Source organism: Pan troglodytes, chromosome 1, assembly GCF_028858775.2.
Source record: "Pan troglodytes isolate AG18354 chromosome 1, NHGRI_mPanTro3-v2.0_pri, whole genome shotgun sequence".
Classification (NCBI taxonomy): domain Eukaryota; kingdom Metazoa; phylum Chordata; class Mammalia; order Primates; family Hominidae; genus Pan; species Pan troglodytes.
Genome location: NC_072398.2, coordinates 210,318,288 through 210,344,024, shown reverse-complemented (window position 1 = coordinate 210,344,024; position 25,737 = coordinate 210,318,288). Strand labels below are relative to the sequence as shown.

At 39.3% G+C, this 25,737-nt stretch overlaps 1 protein-coding gene across 50 annotated transcripts in view; it reads right to left on the bottom strand.

The window, feature by feature from the left end:
- The window catches only part of EIF4G3 (eukaryotic translation initiation factor 4 gamma 3), a 367,607-nt gene that overhangs the window by 48,732 nt on the left and 293,138 nt on the right, over positions 1-25,737 (bottom strand). For all 50 annotated transcript variants that reach the window (XM_016955647.4, XM_063785248.1, XM_063785240.1 and 47 more), the window contains 6 exons: positions 22,795-22,992; positions 8,603-8,749; positions 7,965-8,201; positions 5,716-5,820; positions 3,858-3,990; positions 900-994 (listed from right to left, as the gene is read on the bottom strand). In XM_016955647.4, the coding sequence (XP_016811136.1) occupies positions 900-994; positions 3,858-3,990; positions 5,716-5,820; positions 7,965-8,201; positions 8,603-8,749; positions 22,795-22,992 (915 nt within the window). The remainder of the gene's footprint in view (positions 1-899; positions 995-3,857; positions 3,991-5,715; positions 5,821-7,964; positions 8,202-8,602; positions 8,750-22,794; positions 22,993-25,737) is intronic.

Here is a 25,737-nt window from a genome sequence, read left to right as displayed (position 1 = left end):
GTTCTTCATCCTACTTACAATGATCAACTTTTACTGCTGAAAATATCTGCTACAGAAAGTTTTTTCCTCTTACTGCCCACAGAATCTCAAAAGAGAGGAAAGCAGACAGAGTCTATTAAATCCTTATTACAGAATCATTTCTAGTAGGCCCTCTGTGGTTTCCCTTAGGCCTTGGATAAGGCAAATCTTTCATGGTTAGGTTTAAACAGGTGATTGCTTTTTTCCCCAGAGCTACGGATACATTGTGTAAAAGCCTGCAATTGACTTAGGCTTCTAAAATATCTTTGTTATTACCTCTTGTATATTAAGCATCTTATGTCTAAGAAGTAACCTAGTCTTTTCCTCTTTAGTAAACCCTTATAGAAGTAGAAATGAGGCCGGGCGCGGTGGCTCACACCTGTAATCCCAGCACTTTGGGAGGCCGAGGTGGGTGGATCACAAGGTCAGGAGATTGAGACCATCCTGGCTAACACGGTGAAACCCCGTCTCTACTAAAAAATACAAAAAATTAGCCAGGTGTGGTGGTGGGCACCTGTAGTCCCAGCTACTTGGGAGGCTGAGGCACGAGAATGGTGTGAACTCGGGAGGTGGAGCTTGCAGTGAGCCAAGATCGTGCCACTGCACTCCAGCCTGGGCGACAGAGCGAGACTCCATCTCAAAAAAAAAAAAAAAAAAAAAAAGAAAATGTAGAAATGAGTTTGTAGAATACATTAATCAATAGTAACTTGAAGAAAAATGCATTAAAAAATAACCACCCCATGGATTTGCAATATTGCTGTTTTACTTTAATAAGTACTTTTGAGACTCACGTTTTGCAACTATTGTAAATTGTGTGTGTGTGTTTTAATATCAAAGGCATCAAAGGAGAGCGTAAATTGTACTTTAAATGTCAGACTCACCTTAGTGATTTTTAGGAATTTTGAGGGGTCCAGTACCCGACTGTTCTTGGCCCCTTGTACAGTGTTCCACCCACCTTCGTCCACTCTCTGGACACCTGCAGGGAGAATAGAGTGTGAGTCTCTCATCTGTCTCAAGTCAGTTTTACATTGAAAGAGTGAGCAATATTTTCATCAAAACCAAGGAGAAAGACAACAGAAGATGTTAAAGCATTGATGACAATATCTTTAATCCCATGGCAGGAAAATATAAGCAGAAGCACCCTGTATCAGCAGAAGCACTGCTTATTTTGGATCACCCATGAAACATTACTGACCTAGAAACAAACAACTGACACAAATGAATACCTGGTGCTGGAGAAGGCAGGGCTAAATCCAGTATTCACAGAATTAATGACTAGAACACTTTGGGAGAAGTCAGATGGAAATTATTTATTCTAAAGTATATTGTATTTAATGGGGTCAAATGACAGAAGTATGCTTTATTTCCCAAATCTGCTTCTCCAACATTTCAGCTGCTCAGGTGGAAAACCTTGACTCCTCTTTCATACTTCACATCCAATTTTTGTCAGTAAACCTTGCCAGTTAAACCTATACAATACATTCAGAATCTACTACCAACATTAGCAGTTTTGTTTAAGCCACCAACACCCCTTTCCTAGATTACTGTAGAGACGTGTTTTGGCTTTCCTGCTTCTACCTTCAGCTGTGCTCATCATGGCAGCCAGTGTGATCCTAGTAAAGTACAAAATTCGTCACTTTTTTGTTCAAAACACTTCTGATATCTTTCTGTCTCATTCGGAGAAAAAGAGAAGATTCCTTACAAATGGCCTCTAAATAATCTGGCTCCTGCTGCCTCTATGTCCCCATCTTCTACCACTCTCCCCGTCAGGCCCTTCTTAGGTTCAGCTGCACTGGCCCCCTTGCTATTCCTTGAAAATGCTGCTTCAGGGTCTTTGTACTTACTACTCCCTTTGCCTAAAAGTCTCTTTCCCCAGATTTCCACATGATTTAACACCCTCACTTGCTTCAGGTCTTTGCTCAAACAATACCAACTTTTATAGTTTCCCCAGTTTTCCTGTTTAAAACTGCACCCTACTCACCAAGATTTGCACTCCCTAGTCCCTTCTCCCTTCTTTTTCTACAAATTTATTTGACAAATGATATATTTTATTCAAGTATTTATTATTTATCGTCTCCTCTCTCCCCTCTACCATAAGATGTAAGCCGCATGATGGAAGGGACTTTGAGTGCCTTGTTAAGTGACAGACAATAAATACTTGCTGAATGAGGGCCGTGTGCGGTGGCTCACGCCTGTAATCCCAGCACTTTGGGAGGCCGAGGCGGGTGGATCACAAGGTCAGGAGTTCAACACCAGCCTGGCCAAGATGGTGAAACCCCGTCTCTACTAAAAATACAAAAAACTTAGCCAGGCGTGGTGGTGGGCGCCTGTAATCCCAGCCACTCGGGAGGCTGAGGCAGAGAACTGCTTGAATCCGGGAGGCGGAGGTTGCAGTGAGCCGAGATCGCACTACTGCACTGCAGCCTGGGCGACAGAGTGAGACTCATCTCAAAAAAAAATACTTGCTGAATGAATTAATAAATTGAAAGATCACCGAACTGTCTATCCAAAAGCTTTTCTGGTCCTAACATACGTCTTGATTTTCTCTGTGCTATCTGATATTACTGATCATAAACAGACTTGCTTCTTCCTTGTCTCTATGACACTTGTATCTTAGTCCTTTCTCTCCACTTGTCTGGCACTTTTCCAAGAGTTCTTTTCTTCCTTTAGTCATATGTGAATATCCTCCATGAATTAGGCTTTGGTATCTTCTCCTTTTCCCTCTCAATCTGGTTCAATAATAAATAAAAGTTATTACCCAAAAGGCACCGCACTAGGTACTAGAGCGAGGAAGGTAAGTGTGGTGTCTCAAGAAACTTAGAAGTAAACTTTCTTCCCTGCAGAATTCATCTCTCCTAACAACTTCACTATGAGCTCTACTGTGTCTGTGACAATAACTAATGGTTACTGAGTATTTACTATCAGCCAGAAAATTATCATTTCCCTCTGAAAAAGGTTTTCTTTTCCAACGTTCCTAAACTTAGTAAATGGACTATCGTGTCTCAGGTTTAAAATGCCTTCTACTTCATCTTTCACTTTTTTTGCATGTCTCTATTTTTGTTTTGTTTTGTTTTGAGATGTAGTCTCACTCTGTTCCCCAGGCTGGAGTGCAGTGGCGCGATCACGGCTCACCGCAACCTCCACCTCCCAGGTTCAAGTGATTCTTCTGCCTCAACCTCCTGAATAGCTGGGACTACAGGCACACATCACTATGTCCAGCAAATTTTTTAGTAGAGACGGGGTTTCATCATGTTGGTCAGGCTGGTCTCAAACTCCTGACCTCAATTGATCTACCCACCTCAGCCTCCCGAAGTGCTGGGATTACAGGCATGAGCCACTGCGTCCGGCCTGCTACAAAGTGCCCCTTTCTTAAATAAAGTTTTCTTTCAGCTTTCTGTCTCTCTTCTTTTTCTCTAAATTTTAACAGTTAATGGAGAACACATTTCATAATTGATACTATCTTCCATTTGCTTAACAAATGTTCCTCTTTTGCTTGTCAAAAGTTTTACCTTACCAGATAAACTATACACTTTGAGAGGGAAGTAACTACATTTTCCACTTCCTTTTCTAGTCTCACCAATTCTGAGTATATAGAAGATGCTCAATAAAGTCTTATTGCTTACTGGCTTTTAAGTAGTGAAAGAAATCATGCTTTGTTCCTGCATTCTCTACTTTTACTCAGTAACTTTACTCTTCAGGTGAAACTGCTTCACCTAACAATCACCACTCTATTCTTTGGGTTGTCCTTTCTGATCTCATTTTATACCTAAATACATAATTCTTAATATGTATTCCTGAAACTTCCAAGTTCTCTAAACCCTGGTGGATTCCGGCCTCACCTGGTCTTCTCTTCTCTTTGGTCATGAGTTGCTGGACCTTCCTTTGCTCTTCTTGTTCTTCTATTTTAGCCTCTTTGTGAATCTGTTCGATAGTTTTAGGCCCTTGATCTGCTCTTCGAGATACCCAATTGCACTACAAAAGCAGAAAATAAGGTTATCTGCCAGATAAACTGAACATTTTTTAAAATTTAAAAATTAGTAATTTTTACTACTGGAAAAGTACAAAATACCTACAAAAGCTGTATTATGGCAGTTTCTCATGTATCTTATAGATGACACTATGAGCAGTTTAGGATTAGAGCTAAAGGATTAAAATCTTCTCAATCAAAACTGGCCAATTGTATACTACATATTCCAATAGCCAATGGATACAAAGAACAGGGTGAAAGACTGGCCCAAATTTATTATTATATTTTTAAGCATGGCATATATTTCTCTGTGGACTAAATGGATTTTATCTGTATCAGTATTTTGTACATTTGAAAGGAGGAGAGAAAAATAAAAATGATGAGGATTCCTTGGCCTTGCCTTAATCTGTGGGATTACTACTCAGATCATATCACATTCCATAGGGGTTCTAAGTCAAGGATGACTCATGCTTTTATTTCTCCAATATTATGGTTCTGATATTCTACACAAAGGTCCATACCACTCTGCCCTTTGGTTATCCCCTGTATTAAGGACAAAATAAGTTGTCACTTTATACTTCTCCCTTCTCTTTCTAGCAATAGTCCCAACATCTGATATAAGTATAAGTGGTTGATAACATGGGTGAAGACAACCACATCTAGTCTTAGCAAGATAAAGAATCATCATCAATGCTATCTGGCCTGGTGGAGGAGAAATAAGAGGTAGGGCTTTGTTCACTTTCTCTAGTGTAGGGCTTGATGTAGTACATTCCCTGTAGGAGTGAAACTTACAAAGAGTAACTCCCTGTAGGAGTTAAACTTAAAACAGAGAAAAGTAGTAGTAACAAAAACTGCACCCGGTAAGAGAAATGAGAAAAAAAAAAAACACAAAAAAAACAAAACAAAAAAAAAACCCAGCAGCAGAATAGGAGGGTCACAGGAAAAACAAAAGAGAAGAAAACACCAATATCTGAGCTGGGCACCTTACGTAATTATTCCATTGACTCTTCAACAAATCTGCAAGGTAGGCAACATCCTCATTTTAGAGATTAAAAATGTAAGGCTCAGAGAGTTAAAGGTATTTATTGTGGAGATGAGACTTGCTGATTATTTAGCTCACAAAGACTAAATTTAATTGAATTTACATTTGAATGGAGTTTGAATTCAGAATGGCTGACTACCAATTGCAAGTGGCTGGGCGTGGTGGCTCACGCCTGTAATCCCAGCACTTTGGGAGGCTGAGGCGGGCAGATCACTTGAGGTCAGGAGTTCCAGACCAGCCTGGCCAACAGCGTGAAATCCTGTCTCTACTAAAAATACAAATATTGCCCAGGTGTGGGGGCATGTGCCTGTAATCCCAGCTATTCCGGAGGCTGAGGCAGAAGAATCATCTGAACCTGGGAGGCGGAGGTTGCAGTGAGCCGAGATTGAGCCACTTACTGCACTCCAGCCTGGGCGACAGAGTGAGACTCTATCTCAAAAAAAAACAAAGCACAAACAAAATTGCAATATGGTTTGATAATCAGAATAAGGAGAAGAAGCACGTAACTGGCAATAGGCCTTTTGTCCCTTCTCAGAACTCTCTCACTGAAAGTTTGCCAATTCAAATTCTGAGTCCTGAAGCAAAAGCACTATCTTTACACATGTAAACAACAGGACATCCTTCCCCAGCCCAATTCCTTTAAAGAGACTGGACCAGCAGGCTTATTATTATTTTTTTTCCCACTCACCAGCCTTAGGTCTATAACATCTTGAAGCATGAACCGAATCCTAGATGAGGTTTTTCTTTCTTTCACAATTTTCTCCATCTGATTAAAGTACTGGTCCATACGTGGCTGCAAGAGACAAAATCATTAGTACTCCTGTCTGAGAAACTTAAACGTAATTTTACCAATTTACAGTTATTTATTTATGTAGTTATCTATTTATTTTTTTAGAGATGGGGTTTCACTCCGTTGCCCAGGCTGGAGTGCAGTAGCACAATCACGGCTCACTGCAGCTTCAACCTCTCAGGCTCAACCGATCCCACCTCAGCCTCTCGAGTAGCTGGGACTACAGGCACGTGCCACCGTGCCTGGCTAATCTTTTAATTTTTTGTAGAGACAGGGTCTCATTATGTTGCTCAGGCTGGTCTTGAACTCCTGGGCTCAAGCAATCCTCCAGCCTTGGCCTCTCAAAGTGCTGGAATTTCAGGCATTAGCCACTGCGTCCAGCCCATGTAGTTTTCTAAATGGTCTAGGAATATCAATTTATAGCCAAAATATAATGTGGTAGAATTTTTATTTGTATTTGAGACAGGGTCTTGTTCTGTGACCCAGTTGGGAGTGCAATGGCTCAATTATGCCTCATTGCAGCCTCAATCTCCTGGGCTTAAGTGATCCTCCTGCCTCAGCTTCCCAAGTAGCTGGGACCACAGACAGGCATATGCCACTACACCCAGCTAAATTTTTCTGTGTGTATGATTTTTTGGAGATATGAAATCTCACTATGTTACCCAGGCTGGTCTCAAACTGCTGAGCTCAAACAATCCTTCTGCCTCAGCCTCCCGAAGTATTAGGATTATAGGTGTCAGCCACTGTGCCCGGCCATATGGTAGAATTTTTAGTTGTTCATATGACCACCTAAAATAAAGACTACATTTTTCTAGGCTCCTGGCAGCTGGCTTTGGTCACGTGATTAATTATAGGCAATAATATAAATGGAAATGTTATGCTATAGCTTCCTAGGGCCTTCCTAAAGAGACCAGAGGGGCCAGGCATAGTGACTGATACCTGTAATCCTAGCAATTAGGGAGGCCAAGGCAAAAGGATTGCTTGAAGCCAGGAGTTTAAGACCAGCCTAGGCAACTAAGTGAGACCCATCATCTCTACAAAAAGTAAAAAAAAAAAAAAAAAAAAAAAAAAAAAAATTGGGTGACAGGGCAAGACCCTGCTACCTTTTTTTTTTTTTTTTCCTTTTTTTTTTTCAGATGGAGTTTCACTCCTGTTGCCCAGCCTGGAGTGTGATGGCGCAATCTTGGCTCACTGCAACCTCTGCCTCCCGGGTTCAAGCAATTCTCCTGCCTCAGCCTCCCAAGTAGCTGGGATTACAGGCATGTGCCACCATGCCTGGCTAATTCTGTATTTTTAGTAGAGACGGGATTTCTCCATGTTGGTCAGGCTGGTCACGAACTCCTGACCTCAGGTGATCTGCCCGCCTCAGCCTCCCAAAGTGCTGGGATTACAAGCATGAGCCACTGCGCCCGGCTGACCCTGTTACTTAAAAAAAAAAAAGAGAGAGAGAGAGAGGTGGCTGTGTCTTTTGCCCCTTTTCCTACCTTCTCTGGTGAGAATAATTAGGACAAGGGTTACACTTTAGGAGTCACAGAATGTTAAGCTGAAAGGACTTACCTCAGAGCTTTGTTTACATAAATAAGAAGTAAACCTCAATCTTGTATAAACCACTGGGTTTTCTGTCACAGCTAAGCATAATCCTAGCTGAATCAGATGTTATGGAGCGTTTCTGACATTATTTCTTTGAAGCATTTCTAATTTCTATACCCCTTAAATAGCATACATTATTACAGTATTTTTAATGATTTCTTATATTATGGTTAGATGGCTGTGTCATCAATTAGAGTATAAACTCTAGAAGCACTACTGGGTCTTCATTTCTGCACTACCCTTAGGCCATAGTTTTTCTTTGCATATTTCTGTTCCCAAATTGGGAAATGGTTACAGAAGAAGAAAAAAGAATATGGGACAAATAATCTGAAGAATCTACAAACTGGCTTTTACACAATTTGGGACCCTCCTCACCTCTGACTCTAATGGAAATGTAAGGAGCACGATGGTTGAACACTGACAATGAGACGGGCAAAAGAAGAAAAATAAACAGCCTAGACCTTTGGGAAAAGATAGAACTATTCTGTTGACAGTCTAAGTTCTTTTGCAACTGACAAGGAGCCTTTGCGAAGGTTTCTGAGCTTTTGGATTTTTACCTTTGCTTTTTCAAAGTCCAAGTCTTTGCCAATGGTGGTGAGCAGGCGACACAGGCACTCTAGGGATTCTTCATCATGGTTCTTTAGCAGCTTCACCACACAGTCATGCATGATGGCTTCAGTCAGCATTTTGAGTTTAAAGAGTTCTCCAATAAACTTGATGTTGCCAATGGATCTCCGCCGGGCTTTGTCCTTGGCTTCTTCCAGTTCATCATGAAGCCTTGTCCTCTCCTCTGGCTGTTGTGTAAGGAGGAATAATAGCATCTTGATGATGAAAGTTGTACTGCACAATAAACACTGAGATTCATGGGGTCAGAATCCCCATGAGAATCTGATAGCAAGTGTAGAATCTACTGCTCAGAAAACTGAACTATACCCATCCATTTCAGATTTTTGGAACTCAGTGACCTGACTCAGGCTTAGATTGAGTGGCTGGCATGGAAAATTGAGCTGTCCCCTATATTAGGCACTAAAAGGAACAAAGCATTCCCCTAAACATTAATATGTTGTTTCTACATGAAAAAAAAGGTCATAGGTCCCTCTTAAGGTAGCAGGGAGATGCTGTATCTAGCTTCCTGAAATTTCTACTTTACAGTGCTCAAAGTGTACAAGCACTATCTTTCTATGAAAATACTTACAGCACTGGCAGCCTCAAGTTCTTTCTGCTTCTTCTCAAAGACATCATCATCTGCTTTATCTTTTTCAAACTCCTTCTGGCAACGGTTCAGTAGCAGCTTCCGGAAATTCACTGTGTTACCAGGCTTGTCTGCCATGGGTACTTTCAGCTACATCCAGACAGGAAAATAAAAAAAATCAACAAGATTACTTAAAGACATTAAAAATATCTGTTTGCTTTATTGTATGAAATAATGCTGACTGAACCACAGGTAAGCATTCTATAAGAGGCAAACAATATAGCTTCAGGCATTTCATGATTCAACAGTAATATGTCTTAAATTTTATTTAGAAAAGACACACATTCCTCTCATATAAATGTACTCTTTTTTAGCCATGCTTCTAGCTAACATGGAAATCCTTGTCATATCATTGCAACTATAACCCTGAACTTATCTAGACCTTATTTAAACAAACAAACAAAAAAACTGTGTAGAGTTATTACTTCTTTTTTTAAGAAGTACCGTTGTAGTAAGTATTTGGTTTAATAGAACACACAAAAATGACATAAGACAAGGGAGAATTTGCTGGTTATCGCAAAACTGTTGTAGGTGAGATCCTTATTGTATTTATGCAGAAGTTGGGATAATGGGGGATTTTTGAGATATCTTTTCATTGGGGAATGTCATAATGTTAGCACTTACCTTGACTATAAATATAGTATGTTTACTGCTTATTGCTTATGTGCCATGAGAATATACTAGTTCTCCAAAAGTTTGGAAGCAAGATCCTTACAAGGTTTCCATCCAAATCCAATAATAATTGTTTTCTAATAGTTGTAATAGCTCAAGGTTACTTGTAACCAAACACAGAGACATTCTTATGAACATATTTAGAATATAAAGACAGTAGACTGCAGCAGGGATTCTACTAAAATATTCTAATTTACAGATGACATCCCTCTGAGCACCATTTTGAACAGCTATTTCATAATATGATACAACGGTTTCTCTGGGATCACAAAGTGGCTCCCAAAGTTCTGAAATGTATGTATGGTCTTTGCCCTAGGTATAACAGAAGATCTTTGTGAAAACTGGGTACACTGCATCCATACTCACAAAATAATTAATGTTATCAACCAGAATGAACTTGGTCAGCTGTTGATCAAGGCTGGATGGCTAGAGAAACTTCCTGAGAACTGACGATGATGATGCTAGAATATTTGTACTAGAACTGATGGCACACTCTCCAATGTATTCCCTACGATGTATGAAAGATCATTTAACAGATCCAGTAATAATCAACCATGTGTTACACTGCATATTTCCTTTCAGCAGGAGACATTATCTTAGGAAGAGGGGAACATTTTCAGATAATTTTTTAGACAACCAGAGAAAAGGCTACTGTATCCTTAACTCCAAATTTAGGCTACATAAATGCAAGCAACTATAGATAATTTCACAGTCAGGCCTACTCTAAAGTCACACAAGTCAGCCTTCAAGAAAAGAAATGCTACATGAAAGCAAGAGTTTTCCAAAGCAGAAGCCAAAAGTTGATTCTACCTTCCCTTATATAAGACCCAGAATACACAATAATGGACTAAGAAATACAAAAGAGAACCAAGAAGTATATTCAAAAGCAGGCTGGCATACAAGAGCACCAACATGACATTACATTTTAGAACTAAAGGTTCTAAACATCAGCAGTTATATCCAATTTGTTGCTTTATAGGAACATAAGTTAAACCAGCCACAAAATCCTAGCCAGCATCTTGGCATATTTACCTCCATCATCTGTATTGACATTAAGTGTATAACTGACTGACAAGAAAATAATAGTCGGGCCCACAATCTATCATCTCTAAAGAGATGTTTCCTACATTACAGATTTACTGTGTAGAAAAGAGAGAAATGAGGACAACAAACAATATGAAAATCTAAGCCACTGCCATATGGTGAGAAGTGCAGGGAAGACTATTTTAGAAGAGCTGGGTTAAGTATCAAAAGTTTTGCTTACTTGCTATATAAACAAAGGCAATTCTTTTAATCCAAGTTTCAGTTTTGTCATCTAAAACAAGGGAGGTACAGCCTCTATGTCCATCTGAGAGGGCAGCTTGAGCATTCAGCATGGAAGCACTTTAATAAGCCACAGATAAATAAGCTGTAACTGAAATCGAAAGAGTGCTGGAATATGAGTCACAAAATCAGAAACTGAATCCCAGCTCTTTAATCTACTATGTAAATTTGAGCAAGTTACCTCACTGAACCTCAGTCCCTACACCTGCAGAATGAGATATTCCAAAATGACTGTAGATTAAGGAACATGATAAAATAGCTGGTGAAAAGGGAGCTCTGGACATAGTCACAATCCCAGCTCTGCCATGTGACTTTGGCCAAGTCACTCAGTTTCCCCAAACCTCTATTTCAAAAATGGGGTGAGGTATTATACCTATCTCTTAGGAGGTGTTATTGGGAGGATCAAATGAGGTATCTAAGGAAAAGCAAATAGTGGCTGACACACAGTAAGGGCCCAATAAACAACTAGTATGGCTATATTAAACACTTCATTTGACAGGCCTATGATTAAACATTAAGAGTAACCTATATTGTAATAACATAGCTATCAAAGAAAGGATAAAGCAAAGTTAGCTCACTAAGCAATAAAGAGAAAATCACAAAATGCAAGAGAAACAAAAGTCTGCTATCCCAAAATAATGGTCAAGAGGAATTTCACATGAACTGGGGCATAAAGAACATGTAATCAGGCATAAACTTTTCAGATATATTCACGTGGAAGTATTAAAACTGAATAACTAGCAGAATGACTACAGATTTACAAAAATGTATCTCTGAATGAATGAATACCGAGCTATACAGCTCCTTGAAGACTTGTTTTGGAACATGATCTTAATACCCTCTGGGGATGGTTGACAGGGCTGTGGAAATATGGAAAGGGGCCAGTGAGAACATATCCTCTGAGAATAGTGATTCATGGTGATTTTCTTTTCTTTTTTTTTTTTTTTTGTCCTTAGGGGATGGTAAATTTGACAGGGCTGTAAGTGAGCACTTGTTGTCTGCTGGACGCTGGGTGGTCAAGAGACCCACTGAGATTGGTTAGTTGGAACAGAACATGAAGAGTGGATACCTTAATCTGCTTGGGCTGCTATAACAAAATACCATAGACTGGGTGGCTTAAACAATGGAAGTTTATTTCTCATAGTACTGAAAGCTGCGAAGTCCAAAATCAAGGTACTGGCAGATTAAGTTCTTGGTGAGGACCCTCTTCCTGGCTCGTAAATGGCTGATTTCTCACTGTATCCTTACATGACAGGGAGAGAAACAGCTCAGGTGTTTCCTCTTCCAAGGGCACTAATCCCATTGTGTGGGCTCCACCCTCATGACCTCAACTAAACCTAGTTACTGCCCCCCACCCACCTCCTAATGTAATTATAGTAAGAGTCAGGGCTTCAAACTATGATTTTTCAGAGACACAACAGTGGACAAGGCAGATGCATGCAAATATGATCATGGATAATAGCAAGAATGAAAGGTATGTGACAGTGAGAAAAGGATCTATTTAGACAACTGCAATTTTCACTTAACAGTCCATGATCAACACTAAAATGTGTGTGTTTAAATGGGTTGTTCGGGACGGGTTTCTTTTTCTCAGGGAGCAAGGGAGTCGGTGAGAATGTTTTAGTAAGGCTGCTTGATAAGCTGAATTCACTAGAAAGCACCTACCTTTTTATTTTTACACAGTAGTAAACTAACAATGTGGCATTAGTGTAAAGAGACCCATCCACATACAGGTCACTCAGCAATCTTAGATATGAATGTTGTCAGCATCAGGTAGTAATTTTCTTCAAGCAACAGGGCCTATACTGCTGACATATTTGTTAGTATTGAGGGTGGACATGCTTATCCCCAAAAGGATCAAATTCTAGAGAATCATCAAGGGTTGTCAGCAGTGTAGTAATTATGGTAATCAAACAAATGAAAATGGAATGGTAAGTCCTGGCCTTGGCTTGGCATGTTCAGGATTTTCAATGCTGTCTCAGAACATAAAGATGTTAATGGCAACCCATGGCCCAGCAGTAGTTTTGCCCCCAAATCACGTGCTAGTCTGAAGTAAAGTATTTGTAATGAATAGGATAATGTAAGCAAATGGCACCTCTGTGCTAACTCTAAAACTCTGGTTTCTAGAGGATAGTTTACTTTAATTTTTTTTTTTTTTTTTTTTTTTTTTTTTTTTGGAGACAGTGTCTCCCTATGTTGCCAAGGCTAGTCTCAAACTTCGGGGCTCAAGTGATCCTCCCACCTGTCTCCTGAGTAGCTGGGATTATAGGCATGTGTCACTACTCCTGGCCAAGGACAGTTTGCTCTTAAATGTGAAGTAAATAGGCCGGGTGCAGTGGCTCACGCCTGTAATCCCAGCATTTTGGGAAGCCGAGGCGGGTGGATCATGAGGTCAGGAGATTGAGACCATCCTGGCTAACATGGTGAAACCCCGTCTCTACTAAAAATACAAAAAATTAGCTGGGCGTGGTGGCGGGCGCCCTGTAGTCCCAGCTATTCGGGAGGCTGAGGCAGGAGAATGGCTTGAACCCGGGAGGCGAAGCTTGCAGTGAGCCGAGATTGTGCCACTGCACTCCAGCCCGGGTGAAAGAGCAAGACTTCGTCTCAAAAAAAAAAAAAAGTGAAGTAAACAGCAATATGGTAATTTAAAAAAAATTGTTTAATAAACCAACATAACTCTCAGGTCCATGGTGACATACTATTTTCTATCAGTGGTTATATCATGACCTTAGGCAATTTAACCTGCCAAAACTGTACATAATACTCTGCATACTATGAACACATCTATCAAAATGGATCTCTGTTAGATATACCTGAAGAGGTATAGTGTTAAAGGATATGCACAAGATTCAAAAGGGAGTGGTCAGTTATGAAAGTATAAGTCATCTCTGATCATTTTTTCTTCAACACATTATAAAATCTTCCATCAGGACAGTTACAAATCCTTCCTCCTCCAGTTGACCAGTCACTCGCTGTTGCCCAAGGCTGACTTGTCATGTCTGCAATTCCGGGCTTTATTTTTTATGGGATTTAACTGCCTCTCTTTTTCTCTCGGGTGTCTCTTCCTATTCTCAGTCCTGTCATTCTCCTCATGTTTTGCTTTTAAACACTTAAAGTGGCAATACTACAAGCTCTGTATCTGGCTTAACAGTATACAGAATGCTTAAAAATCTGCCTTTAGTGCCATTCTTTGTAGCTGAGGTATGTATGTCTCCCACAGCACAGATAAAAAGTAACAAAACTACAGTCTCAGGGCATAAAAGAAACTCTTTCAAGTTGGTTATTCTTTCATTCAGGCATTTACCTACTCACTCACAACTATTACCTGCCAAGAATCATTCTAAGCACTGGGAATTCAGCAGTGAACAAAACAGAAAAAGTCCCTTTCCTTGGAGTTTATATTCTAGAGGGGTTCTGAGATGAGGATTCTCATTTCAATTATAATTAAGACAAAAGCACAGCAATTTAAAGTTTCAATAATCCAATTTAAAATTGTACTTAAGTACAGACTTAGATACAGGACATTTCTCTTGTCCACTCTTCCTCACCTGCCACTTAATTCAGATGTCCTCCTCCAAAAAGAAATGCTGAATTCTAGTTAAATGCTTTATTATTCATGAAGGGAGTCTCACAGGCCTCTTCAGTCATTTCCAGTTGAACTAGCAGAAGCAGCAAAATACTCCAGAGGCGGAGTTGACCATCTCTTATGATTCCCTCAAGCCTTGTATGGTATGCCTTAGTAGAGCTTGGTGGACACAGGCAGCTGCATATATGGATGGATATGTACATATGTATCTGTATGTGTGTGTACACAGGACTACAGAGCAACGAGGGAAAGCTGAATCCATTATATCAATTTCCTCTATAAATCTAAAAGAATCTTTCTTAAAGGCCTACCCTTTAAGACTTCAAGAAAAAATTAACAAACAAAATAATTTTATACTCTAGGATTCACCTTATCACTGCAAAGTTACAAAAGAGGTTTTAAATGGAGGTGTGCAATCAATGTGAATGACATGGAAAGAGAAAAATGGCTTAACAACTGCTCTAAACAGTGAGAACACATATTCTCCTAAATCTTACAATCTCAACAATCTAGGCTGGGTTTTTAAACCTCAACACTACTGACATTTGGGGTAGGATAATTATTTCTTGTGGAGGGCTCTCCTGTGCACTATAGAAAGCTCAGCAGCATCCTCACCCCATACCCACTAAGATGCCATACCAATAACCAAGAAGGCCTCCAGACACTGCCACATGTCCTGAAGTGGGGGTGGGAGGGAATGTCCCTGGTTGAGACCAGACTCCCAGATACTAGTTCAATTTTTTATTCACTGTCTTCAGTTTCTTTGATTCTGTTGGGAGGTATTATTTTTCAAGCTAACAATTACCTTAAGGGAATTCTTTTAAATGCCTGTGGTCTAGAGGTTTGGAAAATGTTGTATACAGTAGATCTTTCCTGTCTGATTTCACAGGAAACATTAGCATAGTAAACAGGGGCTTGAAGGAAACAAATCTGCTTATGCCAGCATTGCTGAAACACATATTAACAGCTCAATTTTGGGCATTTCACTTTTGGGCAACACTGGCCCGTGGACATGTCATCTTAAAAAACCAATTGGGTAGATTCCATTTCTTTTCTTTTCTCTGTCTTTTTTTTTTGAGACAGGGTCTCGCTCTGTCACCCAGACTGGAGTGCAGTGGTGCAATCTTGGCTTACTGCAACCTCCACCTCCTGGGTTCAAGTGATTCTCGTGCCTCAGCCTCCCAAGTAGCTGGTGTGATAGGCATGCGCCACCATGCCCAGCTAATTCATTTCTTTTCCAACAGTACAAAATAACATAGCACACACTCAGGTATCCATTGTCCAAATGTGTCAAATCTTACCATTTTGCCATATTTGTTTTAGATCTTTTGCTTAAAAAAAAATGTGTGTGTGTGTGTGTGTGTATACACATATATTAGAGACGGGGTCTTGCTCTGTCACCCAGGCTAGAATGCAACAGTGCCATCATAGCTCACTGCATCCTTGAACTCCTGGGCTCAAGTGATCCTCTTGCCTCAGCCTTTGGAGTAGCTGGGACTACAGGTGCATGCCACCACACCCAGCTTTTTCACACTTTTTTTTTTTGAGACAGGGTCTCACTATGTTGCCCAGACTGGTCTCCAACTCCTAGGCTCAAGTGATCCTTCCATCTTGACCTCCCCAACTGGGATTATTGGCATGAGCCACCACAGCTGGCCACTTTTTCAGTTTTTAAGATACTAAATATTACAGTAAAACTTAAAAGCCTATAGTGGTTTTTAAGCTTTTCACTCTATTGCTTGTTTTTGTTTCAAAAATTTTTTAAGGTTCAGCAATAAATTATGAAAAAGCAAACTCCATAAATACCACCAGGTATGGTAACCAGGTCAAGATACAGAACACTGAAAGCTTCTCAGAAGCTCCTCTTAAATTTCCTTCCAAAGCACATCCACAACCCCCTGTCTCCAAAGTTATACAAAAGCCTCCTAGACTTTTATAACTTTCTTGCCTTTTTTTTTTTTTTTTTTTTTTTTGAGACAGAGCCTCACTCTGTCGGCCAGGCTGGAGTGCAGTGGCATGATCTCAGCTCACTGCAACCTCAACCTCCCTGCCTCAAGCAATTCTCCTGCCTCAAGCAATTCTCCTGCCTCAGACTCCCAAGTAGCTGGGATTACAGGCATGGGCCAACATGCCCAGCTAATTTTTGTATTTTTAGTAGAGATGGGGTTTCACCATGTTGGCCAGGCTGGCCTTGAACTCCTGACCTCAGGTAATCCACCTGCCCTGGCCTCCCAAAGTGCTGGGATTACAGCTGTGAGCCACTGCGCCCAGCCTTGCTTTAGTTTCACAAAGAAAACATGCAACCTTTAACACTATAGACAGGTATCCCCAAACACCAAAGTTAGTTTTTGTTTCATTTTTGAACATTAAATAACAAATCATTTAGTATCTTTTTGGGTATGCCCTCTTTTACTCAAACTTACTCTTGTGAGAATCCATGCCCGTGTAGTTGTACTTCAGATTCACTGTCCTTGTATAAACATGCTACGATTTATCCATTCTACTATTAACAGGCATTTTTTCATTTTTCTTTCCTGTATAAAAAATGCTACAACATTTTTGTATATATTTCCTAGCATATGAGATATGTATGTTTATTGGTTGTGTATATACCTAAGAATTGAAATGCTAGTTATGGCAGAAAAACTTCAGCTTTAGTATATAATGCTAAACAATTTCCAAAGTGGCTGTTGCAATCAGTATGCGAGAGTTCTTCTTGTTTCACGTTTGTAAATATCTGGTACATTTAGCAATTTGATGTTATTGCATAGTACATGAACATCTTCAACATTATTGCCCAATTGCCCTCATAAATGGTTGTATTCATCTTTAAAAACATTTAAAATGGGATTTTTTTTTCAATCTAGTGGGGGTGAATTTTACAGAACTATGGTTTATCTTTTCTTAGTTTATCACTTCCCTAATAATGAATAACATTGAATGTCTTTTTTTTTTCCTTAAAAAAAAAAAAAACCACGAGATACAGGCGCAGGATGTGCAGGTTTATTACATAGGTATACATGTGCCATGGTGGTTTGCTGTACCTACTGACCTGTCCTTTAAGTTCCCTCCCCTCAACCCCCATCCCCCAACAGGCCCTGGTGTGTGTTGTTCCCCTCTCTGTGTCCATGTGTTCTCAATGTGAAACTACCACTTATGAGTGAGAACATGCAGTGCTTAGTTTTCTGTTCCAGTGTTATTTTGCTGAGGATGATGGCTTCCAGCTTCATCCACGTCCCTGAAAAGGACATGATCTCCATTTCTTTCTATGGCTGCATAGTATTCCATGGTGTATATGTACCACATTTTCTTTATCCAGTCTATCATTGATGGGCATTTGGGTTGGTTTCATGTCTTTGCTATTGTAAATAGTGCTGCAATAAACACACGTGTGCACGTGTCTTTATAGCAGAATGATTTATATTCTTTTGGTTATACACCTAGTAATGGGATTGTTGGGTCAAATGGTACTTCTGGTTCTAGATCCTTGAGGAATTGTCATACTGTTGAACCAACTTACATTCCCACCAACAGTGTAAAAGCATTCCTGTTTCTCCACAGCCTTGCTAGCATCTATTGTTTCCTTTTTAATAATTGCCATTCTGACTGACATGAGATGGTATCTCATTGTGGTTTTGATTTGCATTTCTCTGATGATCAGTGATGTTGAACTTTTTTTCATATATTTGTTGGCCGCGTAAATGTCTTATTTTGAGAAGTGCTGTCATTGATTATCTTTTCTAAAGTTTATCAACCAGTGGATTTTCATTTCTATGAACTGCCCATATTTTTATTAGGCTGTTTTTTTCCTACTGATTTGCTTCTTTTTCTTCCTTAATTCTGGATTCTAATATTCTGTCAGTTAATGCACTCCAAACAGATACTCCTAGGTTGTGGTTTTATCTTTGTATTTATTTATAGTATCTTTTGCTGCATCAAAGATTATAAATTTTAGCAGTCAAATCTTATACCTTTATCCTTCATGTTTTGAATTTTGCTAAAGAAATCTTTCCCTACTCAAAAGTTCATGAAAATAGCCTCCTTGATTTTCTTATAAAAGGTTAGCTTTTCAAATTTAGATATTTAATAATCCTATAATGTTTGATGTGTGTAGTAGGATTCTATGTTTCTATGTTCACTGTTACCATTTTATTTCAGTCTCTCAATCCCTCAAAAGTAATCAACTACAGTGTCAGAAGTCAGGACAGTGGTTACCTTTTTTGCTTTCCCTGAGACTAGGTCTCACTCTGTCACCAGGCTGGAGTAAGTACCATAGTATTATCATGGTCCACTGCAGCCGTGACCTCCTGGACTCAAGGGATCCTCCCACCTGAGCCTCCCTAGTAGCTGGGACTACAGGTGGGACTACTATCATGCCTGGCTCATTTTTTAATTTTTTATTTGTAGAGTCAGAGTCTCATTATGTTGCCCAGTCTGGCCTCAAAATCCTAGGCTCAAGCGATCCTCCTGCCTCAGCTTTCCAAAGTGTTGACATTGTAGGCATGAGCCACTGCACCTGGTCCTAGTTACCTTTAAAAAAGACTAAAGAGTATTGAAAAGGGTCTAAGGTGTATTCACTTCACTGACATACACTGAGCTGTACAGTAATGATTTGTATACCTTTCTGTAAGCATGTTGCATTGGTGTGTTGAAGCTGGTTCATATTGGTTTATGACAGACAACTGTTTAACAGTAATTTTGTGAGTCTTGTCAAACTGTCAGTAGATTACAAATAGTCCTGAGGACAGCATTTACATCATTAAATTTGGCAAATGCAACAAATGAAGAATTTCAACCCAGAAAGCACATATGTTAGTCATATTTCAATAAAAAAGTTTAAAACATTAAAAACATACACTAAAGAAATAAAAGTCTGGTGCAATGGCTAACGCCTATAATCACAGCACTCTGGGAAGGAGGCAGGAAGATTGCTTGAGCCCAGGAGTTTACGACCAGTCTGGGCAACATATTGAGATTCTGTCTCTATAAAAAATTTAAAGATTAACTGGACATGGTGGTGCATGTTTATGGTCCCAGCTACTCAGGAAGCTGAGGTGGGAGGATCATGTGAGCTCAGAAGGTTGAGGGTGCAGTAAGCCCAGATCCTGCCACTGCACTCTAGCCTGGGTGACAGAGCAAGACAAAAAGGAAAGGGAAGGGGAAGGAAAAGAAGAAAGAGGCCAGGCATGGTGGCTCACGTCTATGGTGCCAACACTTTGGAAGGCTGAGGCAAGCAGATCACTTGAGCTCAGGAGTTCCAGATCAGCCTGGACAACATGGCGAAACCCCAAAACCCTACATGTACAAAAAAATACAAAAATTAGCTGAGCATGTGCCTGTAGTCCCAGCTACTTGGGAGGCAGAGATGAGAGGATTGCTTGGACCTAGGAGTTTGAAGCTGCAGTGAGCTGTGATCACACCACTGTACTCCAGCCTGGGATATAGAGTGAGAGCCTGTCTCAAAAAAAAAAAAAAAAAAAAAAAAAAAAAAAAAAGACAAGAAAAGGAGGGAGGAAGGCAGGCTCCAGAATACAAGGATAAATGAACATATGAGAGAGAGAGAGAAGAGAGATGGTTGAACAAGTTATGGTATATGCATATTATGAAATATTATGCAATTAGTATAAAAGTGTGAGTAAAATCTATCTGTAATGACCTAGACGGCTGCCCAAAACATTTATTAAGTAAAAAAAAAAAGAGCAAACTGAAAATAATTTATATAATTCAATTAAAGCAAAACCAAAAAAACCTCTTTATACATACTCATATTTTCATGTGATTTTATAAACATGAAGAAAACTATAGACGATTACATCAAAACCATTCACAGTGACCATCTGATAGCGAAGGAAGATTAACTGGCTGGGGCTGCAAGCAGAGAGTAATAACTGTATTAACTATACCATTTGACTTGTTCAAATAGGTTGTTATCTTATAATTTAAAATAATCCAGGAGGCCAGGAGGTGGCTCCTGCCTGTAATCCCTGCACTTTGGGAGGCCAAGGCGGGAAGAGCACTTGAGCCTAGGAGTTTTTGAGACCAGTCTGGGCAAATAGTAAGACCTCATCTCTACCAAAAATAAAAAAATAGCCAGGCCTGGTGGTGGTGTGTGCCTATAGTCAAGGAGGAGGACTGCTTGAGCCCAGGAGTTTGAAGCCTCAGTGAGCTATGATCATGCTACTGGACTCCAGCCTGGGCAACAGAGCAAAAGACCTTGTCTCAAGCAAAATACATAAATAAAACAATCCAATAAAGTTTTCAAAAGTCTCGTAAGTGGGTGGCTTGTCTATAATTTCTTCCTATTCCAATCCAATTTGTACTTATTGCCAGATCATTTCAAAGGCCATTTTCATCAATATCACTCCTCCATTAAACTACCTAAACACCACTTAACTGCCTATCTGATAAAATTCAAAACTGGGAAAGAGCATTAAAGTGTGATCCAGAGGATCTGGGATCTAGTCCTAATTTTAATGAGTCATGGATGTCATGGCTACCACAATGAAAATGAGAGCCCAGAAATGGAGAATTAGTTTGCTTCCATATAACTATGGCACATCAGGAGGCACTATGGCAAGTGATTGAGTTAAATAATCCCTGATTTGAATTCTAGCAATGCCACTTACTAGTTACATCACCCTGAGCAAGTTATTTTTCCTTTTCAAGCTCAGCTTTTGGTTCAATAAAGTGGGGCTAGTAACACTGACCATTCAGGATTAGAATAACCATTAAAAATAATATGTATATATAAAGCCTCTATCCATATTGCAACTTAGTAGGTGCTGAATAGCCTATTTTTATTATAATAATCATCCTCATTCTATAGCCAACATTCAAAACCTTCACAAATTGGACCTAAAAGGTCTAATATAGTTTCAATTTATTTAGGGCTTACTACAGGCCAAACACTGGGCTAGAAATTTTGTAATCTCATTTATTTTAATAATTTTATCCTTATAATATTGTAAATGGTATGAATTAATCTCATTTTATGGATTAAAAACAGGGGCTTAAAGAGATCAGTAACTACTCTAAGGTCCTAAAGTTAGGAAGTGGCAGAGTAGAAACTATCTTATCTCAATTTTATTTTATTTTGAGACAGAGTCTCACTCTTGTTGCCCAGGCTGGAGTGTTGTGGTGCAATCTCTGCTCACTGCAACCTCAGCCTCCTGAGTTCAAGTGATTCTCCTGCCTCAGCCTCTCAAGTAGCTGGGATTACAGGCGCACGCTACCATGCCTGGCTAATTTTTGTTACCACACCCAGCTAATTTTTGTATTTTTAGTAGAGACAAAGTTTCCCCATGTTGCCCAGGCTGGTCTCAAACTCCTGATCTCAGGTGATCTGCCCACCTCAGCCTCCCAAAGTGCTGAGATTACAGGCCACCTTGCCCAGCCTGGAATTTAATTTTAAACTTTAAATTTTAAACCTAGAGCTGTGACTCCAAAGCCACACTTACTGCTTCAGACTTGAGCCTGCTTAGAATGTGTTCTTTCTTCTCCAAATGTGTATTCCCCATTGTGTCAGGTCCAACTCAAACTCTATTTGCTTTATAAAAGTTTTGTGACTCTCCCACCAACATAGTGTTTTCTTTTTCTTCCAACTTATTTTTCGGTCTAACCATCCATTCAGGCATTGAGATACTGCTACATCACAAAATACCTTTTAAGTAATTTTTTTTTCTTGGAAATACTTATTTTCAAAATGGATTTTGAATTCCTTTAAGACAGAAGATTTGACTTTTCCAAACCCCAAAAGACTTACCTACCTTTGACATAGGTAGTCAAAAATATTGGTAGAATGAGAGAATTTTGCATTTTCATAGCTTGTTTCTAAGCAGCAAGGCACGACAACGAGTTGTAATAATTAAGAAAAAATCCAAATGTTAAAGGACAGACATTTCTGACACAAGTACCTCGGTAACAATAACAGGAAGAGAAAACAGATGATACATGGCAGTTTATGACTGTGGAATAGAGGACAATGAACACTAACCAGAAGCTCTTTGGTCTCCCTCTCTGTCTTGCCCTAGATTTGACAGGCTGTGGAGATTAAATGGCTTCAGACAATGTAAATGGAGAGAAACCTAACAGTTTCTATGACATTAAATTATCAGCTTTGAAACCTTTTTGACTACAGAACAACTATCCTTTCATTTTCACAGAGATTAGAATTAGAATCAACGTGTTTTTAAATTTCAAACTTAATTAAATGTGAAAGCATGCATTTGCTTGCTTTCCATAAGAGACACACGGGAAAAATTTGTTGCCCATGACGATAATTTTACATTACTAATTTAAACCTGACTCTATCTTTCTTATGTTGAATGGGCCCATCTCATGCCCATTTCAGTCCAGACTTCATATCCCCTCCAGAGGGGAGTATACGTTTTAATAAAGCAAGATTGTCTTTAATAATGAGAATATTATATCAATAAATACTAAAAATATATTCTCCCCTTTATGTTGCCCCAATAACACTTCTGGGAAGAATGTGTAGTGAGGGGAGAATATACCTCTTGAAGATTTCTGGTTTTACTCCTTCCTCTCTTCTTACCGTTACTAGACATCGACACATGTTTGCGTAAGCCACAGAGAAACTGGGTTCATCAATAGCCTTCTCAAAGACCAGGTCAATAACTCCTTTCAGCCGCTCCTCTGTATCAACAGTAAGTCCTGACACTTGCTTCATCAGTTGATTGAACATCTGTGGTGTCAATTTATTTAAGATACTTCGAACTTTTCTAAAAAGCTCCTAGAAGGGCCACAAAAAAGAAAAAAGCATTAGAGTAACTGTGACAATATGGTGCTTTCTGTAATGATTAATTTTAAAAATAATATGTAAGTTCAACTTCTCAAATTATTAACAAGGACTGTGAACTAGTCACAGAAATAATTAAACTAATCTATTTTAACAAATAGTCAAAAATTACCTTCTTTTCACTACTGAGGAGAATTCTAGAAATAGGTATATACACACTTAGCTGGTGGGAGCACTATCTGTTAACATTTCTAAGGGCAATTTGACAACGTGTATCAAAAGCTTTAAAACTGTGTATGTAACCTTTGAACCAGTAATTACACTTTTAGAAATGTATTTATATTTAGAGATATGTAAAAATACTTTAGCCACATAACTCATTACAGAAAATAACTTTGATGTAAAAAAATAGAAATTTGTCTAAATTATGGTATAATATAAATAATGGTATGAAACACTAGGCAGGAGTCTTTTAAAATAATGTTGTAAAAACTCTAAAAAAAAAATAGGAATAGAAGAGATCTTCCTAGACTAGTAAAAGGAGATATACAACTCCACTTAAAGGTGAAAGGCAAAATGATTTTTGCCCCTAAGATTGAGAATAATGCAAAAAATGTTTCTTCTCACCATTCCCGTTCAGTATCATACCAGAGGTCCTAATCAATGAAATAAAGCAAAGAAAAAGCAATAAAAGGTACGTAGATTGTAAAGGAAGAAATAAAACTCTATGCAGAGAAGATATAATTGCCTACATAGACAATCATAAGGAATCTGCAAAAAGACCAGAATAAGTCAGTCTAGCAATTGTAGGATACAATGTCAAAATGCAAACATCAACTGCTTTTCTATGTATTAGCAATAAATAACCAGAAATTAATTTTTTTTAAGTACCATTTACAGCAGCACCAAAATCTACAAAATATTTAGCCAAAAACTAGCAAAAGGTCAGGCGTGGTGGCTCACACCTTTAATCCCAACTTGGGAGACCGAGGTTGGGTGGATCACTTGAGGCCAGAGGTTCGAGACCAGCCTGGCCAACATGGCAAAACCCCATCTGTACTAAAAATAGAAAAATTAGCTGGGTGTGGTGGTGCATGCCTGTAATCCCAGCTACTCGGGAGGCTGAGGCAAAAGAAACACTTGAACCTGGGAGGCAGTGGTTGCAACGAGCTGAGATCGCACCACTGCACTGCAGCTTGGGCAACAGAGTGAGACTCTGTCTCAAAACAAAAAAGATGGAAAAAAATATGAAAACTATAAATCACTGATGAAGGAAATCAAAGAAGGCTTAAATAAATGAAGATATATATCATGTTCTTGTATTAGAAGATTCATTATTGTTAAGATGTCAGTTTTCCCCAAAGTGATCTGCAGATATATCATAATCCAAATCCTAATAGGGCCTTTTGTTTTTTGTTTTGGGTAGAAAACAAGGAGCTGATTCTAAAATTTATATGAAAAGACACACACACACACAAAACCCTAGAAGAGCCTAAATAATTTTGAAGAAAAACAAAAAGTTGGAGAATTGAATTCACACAACCAGATTTCAAAACTTTCTATATAAAGACAGAGTGGTGTTGGCCAGAGGACAGACACATAGCTAGATGAAGAAGAACATAGAGTCTAGAAATAGATGCACACATATATGATGAACTGATTTTCAACAAAGATGCCAAAACATTTCAATGGAGAAAGGATAATCTTTTCAACAAATGGTGCTGGAACAACTGGACATCCACAAGAAAGGGGAGAAAAAGAACCCTGACCTATTATCTTGCACCTTGTACAAAACTCAACAAAAACTGGATCACAAAGCTAAATGTGAAGCCTAAAACTATAAACTTCTAAAAGACAACATAGTAGAAAAGTGTTGTTTTCTTGGGTTTACGCAAATATTTCTTAGATATGACAGCAAAAGCACAATCATGAATGAAAAGGTTGACTAATTCAATATTATCAAAATTAAAAACAGGCTGGGTATGGTGGCTCATGCCTATAATCCCAGCACTTTAAGAGGCTGGGGTGGGTGCACTGTTTGAGCCCAGGAGTTCAAGACCAGCCTGGACAACATGGCAAAACCCTGTCCCTACAAAAAATACAAAAATCAGCTGAGCACGGTGGCACGCACCTGTAGTTCCAGCTACTTGGGAGGTTTAGGAGGGAGGATTGCCTGAGCCAGGGGAGGCTGAGGTTACAGTGAGCTGTGATTGTGCCACTGCACTCCAGCCTGGGCAACAAAGTGAGACCCTGTCTCAAAAAATAATAATAATGAAAATAAAATAAAATAAAATAAAAATAAAAACAACTGCTCTGTGAAAGACACTGCTGAAAGAATGAAATGAGGCCGGGTGCAGTGGCTCATGCCTATAATCCCAGCTCTTTGGAAGGCAGAGGAGGGCAGATTGCTTGAGCTCAGGGGTTTCGAGACCAGCCTAGGCAACATGGCGAAACCCCATCACTACAAAAAATACAAAAATTAGTTGGGTGTGTAGTAAGCACCTGTAGTCCTAGCTACTTGTGGGGCTGAGGCAGGAAGATCGCTTGAGCCTGGGAGGTCAAGCCTTCAGTGAGCTGAGATCATGCCTCTGCACTCCAGCATGGGTAACAGTGAGACCCTGTCTCCAAAAAAAGAAAAATTACACACACACACACACACAAACACACACAATCATTTATTGGATAAGCTACAGGAGCTCATGCCTGTAATCCCAACACTTTGGGAGGCCAAGGCAGGAG